Below are 18841 nucleotides of genomic sequence, written 5' to 3'. Positions count from 1 at the left end.
ATATAATGTTGGGATTACTGAATGGTGTATTTCATGTCTCTTGCAGCGGGGAAGGCAGCCACATCTCTGGGCAAAGCAATGGAAGGGACCCACAGGCTTTAGCAAAGGCAGTGCAAGTTCACCAAGACACATTGCGCACCATGTATTTTGCTTGATAATCTGTCACAAAGCTCTCCTGGTGGATTATATATATGTGTGACTTGTTTGCCACATTCTGTACCTCATTGGCTCACAAGAGATATGTTTCCTGGAATCTTGAGCCTCTTTGAAGATGGGTACCTCAAAATAAACTGACAAACCTAGTGAAGCCCTGGGGGACCAATTTGGGAATTACATCAGACACTGATTTTGTTTCACTTGTTGTGGGAATGTAAGAGAGCACCATTTCAGCAGGTCTCTCCTGATTGCTGCGGCAAATTCCTCGATGACTTGAAATGCAGTACCGCAGGCAGAAAAAAAAAACAAGAAACTCTACACTCCAGTGGGAAAGGTTGGATGTGCACTGCAAAAGTGTTTGACAAGCACTAAATGAAAAGACCAACAGTTTTGAGCCTTAAACAAAAGATAAATGTTAAGTTGTTTTCCCATTCAAGCAAACTTTATTCAACGAGGTACCATATGAGCATGGAAGATGTCACTTGACAATGCTCCTGCAGAAGACGTTTTAGCACTTTGAACGTAACCAGCACAGTTATACCGTTTCAGTTTGTAAGGACTAGGCTTGCTGAGCTAACTTCGAGTCATCCACTGGCTCTGATCTTGCTGTGGTTTCTCTCCTTCTGTAAAGATGCAGGAACTGATATGCCCTGAGATTAGAATGTCTGTAAGGCAAGACATACAATGTATGCCATAATTGGAGAGGAATGGTGCTTCTTACAGGGCATGATAAACCTGCCACAGCGAATTGAATATTGATCTTTCAGTGAGGCAGAATGGAGCTGGGTTATTCAAAGCAATACGGTATTTATCCAGTGATGACCTGACTCCTGCGTGCCTTTATATCTCAAAACAGTTGTTTGCCACATTTACAAATGCACTTGATAGATCTGGATACTGAAACATCACTGGTTTCAGTTGTTAGTAGTAAAAAAAAAAAAAAATGTGCAAAGTGCCTTGAACCTTTAAAGTGCTAGAAAAGGGGTAAATATTCCTGCTTCTCCAGCTCTACAGATTATACGTACAGGTACTAAAAGCACCAGCTAATAGCTAAGAAATTGACCAGGGGTGCATCCACCAGTCTTTGCGCAATTACTGCAAGGTGTTGTTGGCTATGTGTAGTGACAGTATATGCCGCTCACTACTTGTATTTCTTTAAATTCCTTCAACTGTAGAGTCCCTGAACCACATTTCCTGCGTCCACGAGATTGAGGACTATTTGTTGTATTAATTAGATCTTGGTAACTTGTATGAAAATTCTGCATAAATGTATGATGCCATCAGCAAGCACTCTAATAACCTGAAAGCGATTTGTGCGAGTTTACAAGGGAGAAGTGTTAGGTTAATAATTTGCCATATGAAATGGAATCATCACAACATCTGATTATAAGCAAAAATTTCAGTAGATGTCAAGATTTGGGTTACAATGCTAATGAGCCTTTAGTAGAACCCTATTCAGATTACCTATGAGGTTTTCAATATGTTGAATTTCAAACCAAATGACTGGAAATATTTTCCAGTGGCAGAATATTGATCAGTGACGCAGAGCACTACACACAAAATAGTTTAACTCCCACAGTCTGAAGAATGGTAAAGAAGTACATGATTGTGAACTTCCCTCCACAAGGCTATTGAGAGTGCCACACTAATAATGGGATTAAGTGCCACAGACACTTTTAGAATTTTTATTTAGAAAACTTTGTCTCCTCTTTGTATAACCCCAACTTTACCCAGGGTTCCCTTCTTTTTTAATGGTGCCAGGTCTCGCTGCCAGATCAGAATACGTTTGGTTACACCTTATTCTCACAAAGTATTCTATCACAGAGAAAACATGCCAAGTACAAAGAGGCTCCAATACAAATCTGGTTTCTACCCAACATTGCCCTTGAGCCTTGTAGTCCTGGAATCAAAGGGTAAAAAGTAGGACCATTTGAGAGTTGTAACAATGTATTAATGTATCATGTGGATTTTTGTTTAAAAGGGTTTTTCTTCTTTGTTTTTAGTGTGCATGGTTTATGAGGAGCACATGATTTAAATCCTTCAATAATAGCTGTCCTGATATAAAAGGGGGAAGGGGGTGCTTTGGGATTGCAATGCCAAAACAATCCCTTCAGTTTGTATTGAAAGAAGTGTTTCATTTTGGAAAAACGAACATAATTGGGTTAATCCCTGTTTAGGTAACTTTTTTAGTAGTCTATTTTATCAAAATATCATTGTTAATGTAATGAAAACATATCTCTTTGGTATTATTTATTTTATTTGTTCTTATTTGGTCATATAATACAATCTGATGTATAGTTAGAGGTTTTCTTATGATAGATTCAGTTGTTTCATGTAGTCTAGTTTCAAATGACTATCTCATGGTATTTTATATGACTACTGACCAAATTAAAGCGATTAAATCTAACTAACAAAGTAAAAAAAAAACAAAAAACACAACCATACATCTTTTTTAGTAGGGTGTTTTCCACAATGAACCACCAGAAAGGCTTCAGTTTCCCTTATCACAGATTCTACAGTGGTCTGAAACTCTATTGTGGAAGAATAGCCCAGAATCTCCCCACAACAAATACCATACGTTGTTGTTTGTTTTTTTTTTAACAATGGTGCCAAATGCTGGCTCAGGTGCCACTCCAGAATCTCAAGTCCACAGTTGCCTCTAGTTTATGATGTCCTTCCCTGAGACATACAAACTTTTACCTTAACCACTGGTCTTGAAATATCAGCTAGTCCTGCAGTCTTTGGCATCGTGAGGCCCATTACAGGATGACATCAAAACTCATGCTCTTACTAGTAAAATCAGGTAAACGATATGGGAAAGAGACCCATTGGTTCCACTAATGCCCTAACCACTCAGTTGTGAGCATTTGCGGAACGGTATCATTTTGAAGAAGCTGCCTGCTCCTTTTATTTCTGATTTTATGCAACATGCAGTGGTAACCAGCACTTAAAATGTTTTCCCAATTTCAGTGGGAAACCAGCCTTCACAAGGTATCCGGTGGAAGAATAGCTCAGAATCCCTCGAACACTTGTAGATATTTTCTGTTGGCTCCTTGTGGGAAAACTTCCTACTAATTTACAGTTTCATGTATGTTTTTCTTTTATTTCGGTAGTTAAACTGACTAAGATATAAATTGCAATATGTAACCGTGTATAATGCAATCAATGAGAAAGTTAATTGAAACTAGACTACAGGAAATCATTAAGTTTATCATGAAAAATAGTGGTTGTTGGTGGATAGGTAAATAATCATAACTATTTAATTCAAAAAAAAAAAAAAAATTGTACTTATGTGGGATTCACCCCTATGGCTTTAACTGTGCACTCTTCACTCCTCTTACGATGCTCAGTGAGCCTTCAATTCACATTGAAGGATGATTCTTTTATCAATTAGAATATAAAATCAAATATAACTGTAACAGTGGTGAGTCCGGCCGGTTATGATTGCATTCACTGGCAAAGTAATTGCTGTGCATTTGCACTAAATAAGTGTTTTTATGTCTTATCTACAATAATTTTAGTAAAAATTCTTAATTCCTAGTATATATTGTACCTTTTACTATGTTTACTTGAGCATTGTTGATGTGTTTCCTATTGTTACATTTTACATAATAAAGTATGCACAAGTAGCACCTAGTTGGATATTAAAGGTAGTTCATGAAGTGGCAGAAAAATGCAGCGCAAATGACATTTTGAGAGGTTTTTTTCGTTGCTTTTTTTTTTTTTTCTATCCGAAATACACAGGTTGGAGTATCAGTATAGCAGCATTCATAGGGGTTACAAAGGTTACCTTTTCTGATGGTAAAAGCTGGCTAAAATTTGATCTCCCTCAATGAAGGTGACTAAGCGCACTTGTGTGCCTTAAATTGTACTGAAATGTGAGAACAGATTTGGGGATGTGTCATTTAGCTGTGGTGGAGAGCCAGCATTTACAGATGTTTTCCAGGTTTAGCAGTTGGCTGCAGAGCCCTTCCACTTCCCTGCGAAATGTGCTTGTAGATGCCAGTGATTATTCCTTGGTTTACACTTTCGATGGTATGCCTTTTACCATATTCCCACTTTTTGGGAAAGTGCAATTTTAACAATTTATTAAGATTATATGTATGGTGGTGACACATGGAGTTGGGACAGTAGTACTGTCCCAACTCCAATTTTTTTTTAAAGACATAATTGATGTTCTGTTTAGCAGTATTTTCTAAGTAAAATGTAAAAGTTGTAGTTGCTAAAGGGGTGATCCTAAAGTGTAATTTGACAGGACTTATATCTTTACTACTTTCACCATGCCTGTTTCCATCTCAACTTGGACAGAGTGTTTAATGGGGTGTCTCCCATAAGTGTGGTGGGGCATGCAGCATTGTGTGTGCTAGGTAGAAAATGATTAAATGCGCTGTTGGGCTACATTTGTTTCCAGTTCATAAATGACCCACTCTGGCTCTCCCACTATTGTCCAGTTGCACTATACTGATCAAAGCTAATGTCTGACTGTGGAGATAATGGCAAATTTGTTCTCCTTATGCCTTGTTCATAAACCTGTCTGACATTCTGAATAAAGTGGCCATGTTTAACAAGGTGGTTCTGGAATACCTTAGCTGAAGCTGTTTGGTCACACACTGAAAAATACAGCCTCAAATGAGGACAAACCTATTTAAAAAAAAAAGTTTCTTTCTACACGTCCTTTTAATTCATCTGAGCCATATAGTAACATGTAGTGGACTTGCCATTTCACTATCTAATATTTTTTAAAGGCTTTATGGGGGGTGTTCAATTGTTGCCGTTAACACTCTCAAACGAGCGCTCTAAAAATATTATCGTTAATACGGTAATTACTCGCTAAATTCGGCGAGTAAACTACCGTATTAACGGTATTTACGCGCATATTGCCATATAAACTGTAATATTTTTCGAGCGCTCGGTTTTTTTTGTTTTAGCGCGTTAAAAGCAACAATTGAATACCCCCCTATATATCCAATATACAGTCATGGCCAAATGTTTTGAGAATGACACATATTTTCCACAAAGTTTGCTGCGTTAGTTTTTATGATGGCAATTTAGATATACTCCAGAATGTCATGAGTGATCAGATGAACTACATTTAATTTCACTTATGAAATGCTTGTAATTTTACTTCAGTATACCATAGCAACATCTGACAAAAAGGTCTAAAAACACTAAAGCAGCAAACTTTGTGAAAACCAATACTTATGTCATTCTCAAAACTTTTGGCCATGATTGTAGTGCAACTTTTCGTGTTATTGCATATCCGGTGACTTAAGATGGCCATATACTCACAGATCGTCAGCTATTTTGGTCATTAACATTCAAGTTGACCAAATATTGCAGCATGTGTAGCAAAACAACTAGTCGTTTTGAATGATAAAAATGTGATTTGGATTTGATCACTCAGAGATAAAGTGAGGCTGTTTGATGATCTCATATACATGCCATTCTGTTGTACGTTTACTTTATGATCTGGGCATTTAGCTCTATGTAAATCAGTATTATACCTTCAGTTACCATCATTGAGTTAGACCCAACCTGATTACACTTGAGAAAAACACTAAAACTCTTAATTTAAACAGGAATAGTAGGAGAATTGGAAAAGAAATGCTTAGTACTTTGAGCTTTGGATGGACCATCTCCAGCGGTCTCATTAGTGGCCTACATGGAAATGATTCTCTATATGTAAAAATCTGCTACTGAACAGAACACAGATTTTTTTTTATTTTTTTTTTTACATATTTCCATTTTATGAAATGGAAATGGAAACCTATATTACTTTTACCAAAACTTGGTTTGAAATAGCAGATTTATATCATTTAGTTTTCAGAAAACCTCTCGTATTCACACATTAGTAAGTCTGACTCATAATGCACCTACTTGATGAGCTTTTTGTTTACATCTTCCTTAAGGTTATTTTTTAAGTTTTAACAGTTGCTTTTAACTTCGTTTGCATATGCCCTATATAGGTTGGGGAAATAAGTAATGCTTGACCTTGCCCTATTTAGTATTCATCCATGTAGCTTGCAGTATGTGGGATAAATTGACTTTTGCCAAAATGACTCACTATCATTAAGTCTCAGACCGCTCCCTATTGCAACTTCTGAAAGAACAGACATGAATATGATGATAGAAGTCTCAGGGGTTAACACCCTGCAAGGAGCACTCAAAAACACACAAACACACCAGTCCTTGTATCACTCTGGGTGTGATGCAAAAGATATGCTCTATGTAAAATACAATATGAGGGAGAGGAGGCTCAGTGAGCCCTGATCTGCATTGCCTACATATAACTTTTAAATGTTTGTTTTTACATTTTCACTTCCATTTTTTGGGAAACACTGAAGTTACTAACTTGGTGTTAATTTCAGACTAAACATAACTGCAGGTTGTCACCTCAGTAGGTGGCTGCTGCTGAATTATTAATGTGGTTTTCTTTTCTTTCTTTCTTTTCTTATGCCATTGAGCTTGTGCCTGACATACTACTTTTTTTATGTTTGTGTTTTTGTGATTCACTTAAAATTGTACACTCCATTGGGTTTTATTTCCACAAGTGTCAAATTTGTAAAGTGTGGATTGTTTTTTTTTTTTTTTTTTAAGCCATATTACAATGCATGCAAGCCCCGACTCCTCCTCCAGACAATTCTCCTGGTGGAAAGCGACTGACAGGAGGCAGATGTCGAGAAAAGAGAGGAAATGTGCAGCTCTTTTTCTCCATATTTAGTACATGAACCACATAGTGGAAGTGAGTTTACATGCAGTTAAGTACTAAAAGTCAGGATGTAGTCTACAGTTGTTAGACACTTCATATTTCATATTCAATTCTAGACTGTAGCAGTGTTCTCAACTCTGGTCCTTTTTAGGGCCACTAAGAGAGTCTGATTTGAAAATCTACCTGTATTGGTGAAAATATGTCCCATAAAAAACTTGGACCAGTAATAAAGTTTAGTGTTTTCTCTAAAATTAACTCTCATCGACAAACATAGTTCCTCATGTGCATATATAGTGAACGAGCACCATCCACACATACTGTAGGTACCCACAGTCCACATCACATCAGCTGCACACATAGTATTGCATATAAAACCATACAGAAAAAAACACATCAGCCACACATGCTTTTACAAATGACTGAAATCACAGCTTTTAACGGTAATCAATCCAAATAAAGTTTGTAAGATGGATGTGTTTGCTGTCTTTCAAATTTTTCTAGGCTTGATGGTTTTAAGCCACAATTGGGATTTCACTGAAAAGGGGAATACAGTCCCTTTAAACACAGTGCTGAACTTAACCTTTTAATAAGGTTTCTCATGTACGAAGTTGAACGTTTATTCAGAAAGAAGCAGGGTACAATATGAGAACACCTGGCTAGATGAGGTATAAAGCCAGGGATTCCGCACAGTTATGGCTTATGTAGAGCATTTATTTTTATTAAAATGACTGTTGATAATATATATTTAAGTGCTTGTATGTTTTTAGTCACCCTTTGAATTAACACCTGAGTATTACATTCCTGGTACATATGCTTCATCCACTGCTGCTTTGCACTGATGGTGTCATTCTCAGTAGTTCCAGTACTAATGTAATATCATCAAAATTAGCTGTCTTTCTTGATGCGCCCAAAATCCAATCCTCTTTTTTAACTGGTCTGAATCAATGTTTTATTATACTAAGAATTCTGGGATGTTTTACAATGCCACACGTGTAAAGAAGCTCTTGCTTTGAATGTAATTAATGGTCTTCATTTATCTAGGCGTTCATATATTTGTTTTCCTGATACGTAACAACTGACAGACATGTGATGCATCATACTTCATTTCTGTGTTGCATAGTTTCCTTAGAAAAGTCCTTCTGTGGTTTAAACTGGTTTATACGTCTTCGGTAATGTGCACAACATGGTGACTGTAACGCTGCCTAAACCTTGTGTTTTCTTGCCATTACATAAACTGAAGATCTCACATTTCTTACCAGAGAGACTAACTATATCTCTGTTGATTTAGGAAACGCTAACGTACAGAATTGCCCATCTCATACTATCCTAAGGGCTTGTAGTTTTTTGTTTTCCACTTGTGTACCGGGAAGACAAAATACAGTAGAGTGTGCCACCTTTTCTCGCGCAGATCTAGTTTTGTAGCAGAACAGGCCGCTTCGCAGAGATGCAAAGCTTCATCAATCGTGTCTTTCAACTATGCTTTTGCTTCCTGATCCTACAGTATACTATTCTGCACAAAATCTGTAAATTCACATTGCACAGAATGAATGCAGCTGGGGTGATGGTCAGTACATTCTGCTATGTGTTCTGGCAAGGAGTGTCAACACTTAAGGTCAGATTCCATTTGTAAAATATGCCAAATGTTGTGGCCAAATGCAGTGCATTTTAAGTTTGATATATTTTTTTTTTTTTTTTTTTAAATGACCGACTCAAGAGCCTGTGGTAACATTTTACAGTTCTGCCCCGTTCAACTTGTATGTATTTATTTAAAGCAAAGATTAAAAAAATTAGATACATAAAGTAGTATAGGACACCATTACATACTGTTGCGGGTGTGAGAACTGCAAATGTTTTGTGTCGCCTAGGAATGTACAGTCATGGGGCTGCACTTTTTTTCTTCCACGCACACCGATAATGCACTTGATTTGAAACCAGTTCAGTGTCAAGTGCATGTGTATATGAGTTCAAATTTGATCAGATACTTGTGCAGACAAATAACTGCCATTGTTGCCTTGTAGTCACTGGGCCTTCCCCTAAAAGTGTTTTCAACATCAATTATTTATTTCAGCCCAAGTCACTACGTTTTGGAATGGGTTATGTTAGGAGGTCTGAAAATTGAATTCTTAAATATGTGTGAAATTTGTCATTGAACTTTCCCATTTAATTGAAATGCATTGTTTAGATGCATTTTAAGAATGGTTAAAGCAGTTGTGACTTTATCACTAATGGTCAAATTTTGTGGCAGGAGACATCAGCGAATGGATTCTTATTGAAGTCTTTGCAGCTGCTGTGTCCTTCATAAAATTATTGGTATTCTTGGTAAGGAAACTCTTAAAAATAGCTTTGTACTTATTTGATTAAGAAAGTGGAAAACCCCTGAAAATAACAGTAAACAAGAGATCACCAGACATCTCTTCTGAGGATTCATGCCCATATCTTGTCATAATCTCTCAATACTCTAGATATGGTTCGTTTATTAACGAAAGCACAGTTTCTTGCTGGCTATTCAGTAACTCGCTTAGTTCTGATTTATGCATTCTTTCCTCTAACTCCATAATTTCGCACTTAGCTGTCCACACATGCTACAATATCGGCATTGATGTCTTGTAGATCTCATCCAGTCCATCTACATGTGTGGCACCAATCCTGTCAGTCTGTGCCCCTGTATGTTCAGTCATGTTTAATCCATGTCAATTAAGTGTCTGAGGATTGGCTACACCTCCAACAATGGGATGGATCCCCCGGGCATTACCGGTGACCTGTCGTACTTCCTCTGCTTTTGCAAGTAAATCTCTATGGAACAGGCTGGCCTTCTGCATTATTGTCCAACACAAGGAAGAGACATTGCTGTGGCATCTAACAGGACAAATGTATAAACGATGTCTGGTGGAAATTGTAAATGAATGGTGGTACTTTTAAGCCGCAAAGCTGATTTGCACTTGTCTGCTAGTTCACATGCATTGCACCTAGTCGTCACTGTATCTGTAAATAGAATCCGGCCACTGTCTTTTGTGTAGGCATGATCATAAAGTCATGTTAAAGTGGCATTAATAGGAAAAAAAGCTAGATGCTAGTTTTGTTAAACTTGAATGTTTGTTTATATTTTACTACCCTAAGATATAGTTTAAAATTGTACCATATCTTTATTTGCTTAGTAATTGAACAGTTATTTGCTGCCGATCATGATGCGTGTTTGTTCACTGCACTACAGGGAACTTATGAAGTTCCTTTCATGATGCTGCAATGATGGTGCTGGCAGCGGTCTTATGGAAACTGCGCGTAGTACAGCGGGCTCAGTGTTCAGTAGGTTGCAATTGAATTATTTTGTGGTAAAGGAATTTAAATATGGGGTGGGGGAGGGGAGATGTAACTAAATGCAAAAAAATATTAATGTAAGTGCTCAATTTGCCCTGGTTTTGCTGCCTTGGTAAGGGTTATTCACTATTAATGGGAAGGAGTTGTGTTGTCATAAAACAGTAAAATAGCAGTTCTATTCAAAGTATTATTCTCAACAATACATTGTAATGGACATCCGTGCAAAATGTATATGAGTTCAAATTTGTACTCTATGGATAATGAAAACATATTTTCTGCTTTTCTTTGCTCTATATATGTTACATGTTGATTTTATGACTTTTCAGATGCTTTGCTTTTCTGTATAACCTTGATAGTGTTGGTGCACAATTGAACTAGAATTTCAGACTACAGAGCTCTCCGTTTAGATGTTCATTCATATGTAGAGTTATTAACCGCTCTGTAGGTACTTCTCGCCCTGCAAAGAGACTAGATACAAGTGTAACTTGTTTGGCTAGCAGAGTTTGCACAATCCCAAAGCTACGAAGATATGTCAGATTGTGCTGCACTTATCCCATCCACTTTACTGTGTTTCAATTGCAGCACGCACAGTTGGATGTGAACGGCTTGATTGATAGACCTTTGATCTAAATGAAATGTGCTATATTTGTATAAACTGATTACACACAATGCAATTTTGTTGGAGTCCTTATTCAGCCCAAAAGTTCAGGAATGGAAGAAATCGTAATCTAGTTAGTGAGCAGGAGTCCTTCTGAACAATCTGGTCGTTCTGTGGTTATCCTGATCCATCAGATGGCTACGTTTGTTAGGGCATAGGTAGCGCTGCTTGTAAATGGACTGTTCTGTTTTATAAGATTGTCTGTGCTCTCTGCTGATAACTCTTTTATCTACCACAAAATACAGCTTTGCGTAGGAGTAGAAATGGTCACAAAGCTTCTTTATAGTACATAGTCAAGAATGCCCACATGAAAAACTTTATTTTGTACAGCAAATTCATATTTTTAGGTACAAAAAAAACCCATCACGAATTGTGCTTGCACGATAAGTCAATCTATACTTACACATTTAATGAAAATAATACTCTCACTTATGCCTCATGATTCATTTTCAGAATCTTGTACAGTGGAATGTATAACAGTTGGTAATAGTAAGTTTACTATTATGATATTATTTTGTTTGTTCATTTAGCTGGACTTTGTGTGTTTTGAAATGTTACAATGTTAGCGCAGCAATAAACATATCTTTATGTGATTAGCACTTCTCATACCTTTTTGGTTTAACAAGTGATAGACCTTTTTATACCTCGAGATACCAACACATGTTGGGTTGTATGTAAATTTCACATGCACACAGGCTACCTTTTTAAGTTTGTCTTTACATTAGCTTTTTATGTGTCTAGGTGAAGAAATGTTTTTATTTTGAATAACAAAATAAAGATTATATACCAGCGGTCATGCCCAAACTGAATTACAACAGCAGCACAACTTTTTTTTTTTATACCAATAACTGCTTATATTTTAAAGTTGTTGTGATTTTTAGTGTTAGTGCAGATTGTTGAATACAGTCTTTGGAAGAACTGAAAAACTCTGCTACTTGTAAATAATTTACAAACTGTTTATAAGAATTGTATAAATTAAAGTCTTCACTGCAATGATATGTCTTGGTCTTTCTTTGTAATTAATGTAATGCCCCTTAAGCTGTCCACTGCTTTATTAGGGTAGAGGTGACTCATAGTTCCGTCACAGGAAAATGGATAGTGGCTGGATTCTAGGGTTTCAATATGGCCTTATCCAATTCTATGGGTTGGGGGGGGGTGAGGGGGGGGGGCGCAGAGACTATGGTGTGTATGTGTTAGTCCAAGGATAGACACGAGATTAAGGACCGAGAAGAACCCTACCAAAAGGCAGATATGTGGTGTGTTGATCCTTGCATGTAGAGATAGGGTTGGAAGTGCAGACATTCCATTTCAAGTAGTTGCAACAACTTTGCAGAAACATTTTATTACGGAGTGGAAATCATTGTATTTAAAACTCTGGGCCACATGAGGTGCCTGAAGTTAGTGGAGTTTCAGAATCTTCACAATTTGAGTTGCGTCCTTAGAGTAAATCTGTTACATAACACAAGATTAAAATCCAATTATTTATTTTCAATATGTTGGGGGGTTTATTTGTTTTGAGGGTATGGGAGTGTGTTTTTTCCTAACACAATGTACCTAAGCTGCTGCATAATTGGGATTTTCACATTCATTACTATTTAGTAAGTCACATTGTTTGTTTAATATATCTCCTCAAGCATTTCTTTAATACTGTTATCTTTAGATATTATTACAGATTTTTATTAAACTGCATCTGTCACCATAGACTGATATGTTCTCTTCTGATTCAAAAACTATTTGCTTCACAAATGCTTACTTTTTAATTTGCCCCTGTTACCTTTCATCCTTTTCTCCTATGTAAACAGGAGGGAGGAGACCAATTTATTAGGTATATTAGTAGAACAGCCCCTTTCTTATTTAGTAATCATCTAGTCAATGGTTAATCAATGGCTTAAAGACAGCAGCATAGATAGGGAAGAATGGCAGATGTAATATATTTAATATAACTTGCTTTCATTATGTTCTATTATGAACTTGTTTTTACCTTCACAGTTTAATGCAGATATAATGTATTTTGTTTATTAACATTTATTTATAAATGCCAACATACATTGTAGTGCTTTACAATTGGGGTATATACAGACAAACTCACAAGATTACAATCTATAGGAAATGTACAAATATACAGAAGAAATTACAATAGGGTAGATTTTACATCCTAAAGAGAGGGAATAATGTGGACAATTGGCATAGTGGGGGTCACTGTGGTTCAGAGTCTGTAAAATACGAAGGCCATGATGTAGAGATGCCTACATGGTAAGGAGGATCCAGAGATGGAGGCTTCTTTAATTAGTACACTCCAAATGCCAGTGTTCTCTTCCGTGCAACAGTAAAAAGATGACTCCATAATGCTGGCTTTAAGGGCAGAGTTGCAAAGAAAAATCATATTTGAAACTGGCAAATTTTAAAAAAGAAAAATAGACAAAAGAGCACAGACAATGGACGGTGGATGACTGTTAAAGAGTATTATGGAAGGATGATTACGTTTGAGGTGTCTGGCTCAAAGAGGAGAATATATCTGAGATGTAGAGCAAATGTAAGGATGCTGGAGGAGTGCTTAATGCTGTCTGGCAAGCATGGCGGAGAAAGTGAAATGGTATTGGGGCTGTTTTGTGCTAGATTTACACAGTGTGTATGAATAATGAACAAGAAAAGTTTCCACTCTATTTTACAATGTCATGCCATTAGCAATCAACAATGGTCAGCACTTAATTGGTGCATATTACAGCAGACAACAATCCTAAGCATACTTTTAGACTATGCAAAAACTATTGGGTGAATAACCAGAGAGTCCAGAGTACTGTTTTGTGCTGGACTGGCCAGCATAACCGCCAGATCTCAACCCTATTGAGCTTAGGGTCAAGCTCATCCCACTAGAGGTCAGAGAAAAATTATCTACAAGTCAGTTGCACCTCTAGGAAGAGCTACAGAAGTCGTGGGTACAAGTTTCCTCTGTATATGTTCAAAAACTGACATCTACAATGCCAAATGTCTGCAGAGCTGTAATTGCTGCAAATGAAGGATTCTTTTGATAAAAATAAGTTATGTCATGTCGGTATACTGGGGATGCGGGGTTAAGCGTAGGTCTGGTAAGCTTAGGTGGACAGGTTAGTTTTTAATGAGTTTAAAACATTGGAGGCTGGGGAAAAGTCTGGTAGAGCAATGGAAGTTGTTCTAAAGGTTGAGGAGTCTGTGGAAGAGAGGCATCATAAGAGTTGCATTAATTTACAGTAAAAGGGAATCAAACAAACAACCTTGAATACTAATGTATATGGTTAAATATGGAGTGTGTATTTTTTAAAAAAACATTCTCACAAAGTAAGATCTAGAGCTTAAGGTTTCTTAATTACATAAAAAACAATTTACGAGAGGATTTCACCTGCTCAGTTACTTCAGCAGAAGATTACAATATTTGAGCCCAATGACAGCAGAAAAGTTATTCTGCTGTCATTGCCATTACCTGGAGTCTTTTTGTCACATACATGCAAAATCACAAAGATAGAGAAGTACTACAAAAATAACTGGCAGTCCATTGTCAGCACTTCAAAAACAGGTATACAACTGAGGTTAAGGCCTATAGAGCATCTGGAGGATTATAAGAATCTTGTATCACTCGCATTGTCCAAAATTAATAAGATTGAGGACCAGATTACATCTACTAAGGGAAAAAAAAAGTTTAGGAGGCACACTAGGGACCAGGAACTGGGATGTAGGGACCCCAAAGATTATAGGGGAAATTGGGAAAGAAGTGGACCCCCTGGAAATAGGGATAGTTTCCCAAGAGATTCTCCACACGGTCTAGTTCTTAGATCCCTTTCCAGGAAATTCAAAGAGGTATGAATCCTAGAAAATCCCTATATGAGAAATCGCCACTAATAAAACCAATATCGATGAATAGGAAAAAGAGGATCTACAAATCTCTTAATCCCCTTAATTTAGGTAGCCCACTGAAGAAAGAAAACCAGATTTGACTATGACCACTTCGCCAGATGGAGTTTTGGTAAAGAGGCGGAGCTAATATCTGACGATTAAGAATTGGTCAAAACTTCTTTTTTGGGAGAATTTAACCAGTACCCAGGATTTTACCACACATGATAACCCCACAGAAGAGTGGGGAAACTCCACTATACGTTTTTTGTAGAAACGGGCACAGCGAAGGGCATAGGCTTGGATCCAGCACTGTCGTGCGATATTAGAATAAGCCTTTTGTGCCTGAAAAGGAAAACAAGACAATCTTCCACAGAGTAAAACGGGGCGGGAAGAGATTTAGGAGCATGTCCTAAAATAAGAAAATAGAAGAACTTGGGGAGGAATACTCCTAAGGGGATTTTCAATTTGAGTGACAATCTAGCAAAAGGGCAAATGAGATTGTTAGATAAAGGCCTCAAGTATGCACCCAGAAAGAATATGGATATATTTAGTACTTACGTTGACATAGAGAAGTTTGTACGCAAACTTACTTTAAAGAAATTTCATGTCTGAAAAGAGAGGTACCATGTATTCACCGAAGGAGGGAACGGGATATACACTGTTATGTGTGTATTGTCGCTAACCAATAACGATTGTCGAACCTCGATTTGTGTTTCCAACGCACAAAGATTTATTCGCAAAAAGTAGAATTATATGCTCAAGCGAAGTGATCATAAATACAGCCGTTACTTATCGCAGGCGCTCTGGATCCAGTGTGCAGTCATTCAATCCTGAAGTCTGGGGACAAGATGTCTGAACACTAGATGTGAAGCTGCTGCTTATATACACATAGAAATACAGTAATACAATGAAGATGGTATAGTTTGCATCTATTGGTCCAGGTCTCAGGAAGGTCCAAGGGGTTGTCAATCATTGGCTAGTTCATCCCAAGGAATCCAAAGGAGGGGGTCATCTCTCCAGGGGGTATGCTCGGCTCTTCCCGCCAAGATTCCTTAGTCTTAAGTAGTTCATAATTCCCTATCATTCATAACTTTGGTTCACTCTGCGAAGGAATCGCAGAGTGCATACACAACAGTAGGAAATGTAAAGAGGTGTATTATGATACCACTCGTGATATGATTCCTTCAACCTGTTCCGTATATTTCACTAATATGCATGTAACTTTTAATATAACATATAAATACTGCTATATTTCGACACAACTGACTATGTGTTGCAACTACCATTAATGTGTACTATTTTATAAGTATGTGTGTTTGTGCGAATGTATGGTAAAAGACCAATTACTGTTGCTGCCACGTGTAGTGGATGCGTACACCCTTTCACGCCGTAGCGTGCCCTTGTACATCGTAGCGTACCGTACGCATCTTTTCAGACAAAGACAACCAAGTTTGCTCGACTTTAATTGAAATGACTTTATCCAATTTGCTGACTTTGACAGCTCCACCCTTTGATAGTGTAATAAACTATCACCCAATCACCGTTTCGAGTTCAGGATTATACAATACTTCTTCACAGACCATGATCTCGGTATCTGGTACCACCCTTTCAGTCTCTTTCTCAGTGTTACTCCTATGAGACCGTTTTGCACACTTCAACACAGTAGGAACACATTTGACAACTAAACCAATTGCTAAGATGACACCCAGTATAAGGAGAAGGAGATTACCTACACTAGAAACCATTTCCTGTACCCACTACCCCAGACCGGAGAACCATTTCACAGGGTTCAACCACGAGAACCAACCCGCCACCTTTTCCCCGACCTCATATAACGAAGAATTGTGACTCTTTCGAAATTCCTATTTCAGCTGCAAAATTTCATCCATCTTCCGGTCTATAACCTCTTTAGGGTCATCCGTATTATTAGTGATGTACGTGCAACTTTTGACACCGAACTGGGTGGCCAGTGTTACACAGTACCCACCAGTAATAGAGGTGAAATAATTTAGTACCAGTCTATGTTGCACCAACTCCTTCTTGTACGCTTGTAGCTCCCTTCCAGTATACCTGAAGGTGTCATCATACATCTCGGTGATATTATCTATTAATTTAGCTAGGTCTTGGATATATTTAAAGTTTAATGTTCCCCGAGCGGTCCTGGTGAGATCTAGAGCAACCATAACTTGGAAACCAGCAGTTTCACTAATCAATTTTGTAGCTATGGGTTCCTCACCAGGAATCGTATTTCTCTTGCCACGGTGTTCATACTGTGTGTGTATGTATGGTGGTGATGTAGTCTTGTGAATACCAACCATTTCTTCATGAGTAATAGTTATGATTTCAGGAACCAGTTTAGCTAAGAAACACAAGCCCTTGGAACTCGGAGTCACCCAGGAATAAGCTTTACTTCCACAAACAAAATACACATCATCAGGTAGAACATAAGGAACAGTATTCCCATGAATTATATCACACAGAGTTTTGATAAAACTACCCATGCCTAGTGTCTCCATTTGCTCTAGACACGTGTCGGCATTAATGACATTTTTACATTTATCTGTAGAGACTTTTCCAATGGATACCTTCTTATGTTTGGTTATACGCCCTAATTTGTGACTTCCATCAACATTCCTGCCTAGTAGTGACCTTGTGAGTCTCCCTCTAAAATGAGTGTGGCGAGCCATTGTCTGATCTGATAGGTCAGCCTCCCAATTCTCCAGGCGCTTTGCATGAGATATATTTAGGCACAGCAAAGATCTGCCTATGGAGTATTGTCGAAGCGTCGGACTAGGGGACCTAGTGTTATTGTACCTCCCGTCTATGGGCCTCCCACCCCTCAATTTGAGTACTTCGGATATGTTTAGAGGGAATGGCACTAGTCCTATATTATGCTGCCCTTGTGGCACGTGAGAGCACACCCAACACTCGGTTTGGTTTAGCACCTTACCCACCAGGGAGTGATAATCCTCCAAAGGATGCCCGCCTATATTCAGAGTACTGGGGGACTGGCATCGTTGGATGCATCTCTCTTCAACTAGGGAGTCGCAGAACTTGCAGATACAATACTCATCAGACAATAGCCCCTCACACTGCCTCCGAGTTCCTGAGCTAGCATACCTTTTCATAACCCCCGGACCAAGTTTGATAATGGGCTGCTCTGAGTATCCTAATAACTTTTCCTCTGCCTCCATCTCATCCGTATCACTACCAGAACTCTCCTCCGTCCTCCATCCTCCTTCACAAAAATAGAATGTCCTAGAAAGATTAAAAACAAGGAAAATCTTGGAACAAAAGAAAAACAAAAACTGCCACTCCATCGCTGGAAAGATAGTTCTGGGGCAACGTCTCTGGTTCAGCTGTCTCGACTGCAGGCTTTAGGTCTCCCGGAACAGACTTACAAGTGACAGATCTATGTCGTCGGTCTTCGTTTTATCTTGCACTTTCTCCGGATTATGGACTCTCCTGCAGTGGGTGGAATGGACCCAAGTGTCTCTCTGCAACCTTCAGTGATGTAGTACTGGTCAGCAGCACTTGGTACGGGCCTTCCCAACGGTCTGTTAAACAACCTGAAAGTAAGAAATTGCGGATCATAACATAGTCTCCAGGTTCAACATGACAGTTCGTTTCTGGCATACCAGGTGACAGCATTTTTAGTTTTTGTTGCTTTAGCTGTCTACTCATTCTTATAAGATATTGTACAGTCACTTCATTATTACACTTCAAGTCGTCTTGTGGACTCACGATCAAATGAGGCTGTCATCCAAACAGTATCTCAAAGGGGGACAGATTAAGAGGAGGTCTAGGAGTGGTCCGAATGCTATGGAGGACCAATGGCAAAGCCTCAGGCCATGCCAACCCAGTTTCAGCCATTATCTTACCAAGCTTGTTCTTTATAGTACCGTTTACTCTCTCCACCTTACCACTGGCTTGTGGTCGGTAAGGGGTGTGAAGTCTGCTACCGATTCCCATGAGTTTACACATATTTTTGAAGATATCACCAGTAAAATGGGTACCCCTATCACTTTCAATGATTCTAGGGATACCGAACCTACACACAAAGTCTTGTACAATTTTCTTTGCAGTGAACACAGCAGTATTAGTGGCTGCCGGATATGCTTCTACCCAACCGGAAA

At 38.2% G+C, this 18841-nt stretch overlaps 1 protein-coding gene across 2 annotated transcripts in view; it reads left to right on the top strand.

Moving 5' to 3' along the window:
- Positions 1-3417, top strand: part of LOC142138642 (protein argonaute-1) — a 75985-nt gene extending 72568 nt beyond the window's left edge. For both annotated transcript variants that reach the window (XM_075195472.1, XM_075195471.1), the window contains exon 19: positions 47-3417. In XM_075195472.1, coding sequence (XP_075051573.1) covers positions 47-155 — 109 coding nt within the window. In that variant the 3' untranslated portion in view covers positions 156-3417. The remainder of the gene's footprint in view (positions 1-46) is intronic.
- The last annotated feature ends 15424 nt before the right edge of the window (positions 3418-18841 follow it).

Source organism: Mixophyes fleayi, chromosome 2 (genome assembly GCF_038048845.1).
Source record: "Mixophyes fleayi isolate aMixFle1 chromosome 2, aMixFle1.hap1, whole genome shotgun sequence".
Lineage (NCBI taxonomy): Eukaryota > Metazoa > Chordata > Amphibia > Anura > Limnodynastidae > Mixophyes > Mixophyes fleayi.
Note: the sequence above shows the minus strand (reverse complement) of the source record. Positions and strands in the feature narration are given on the sequence as shown.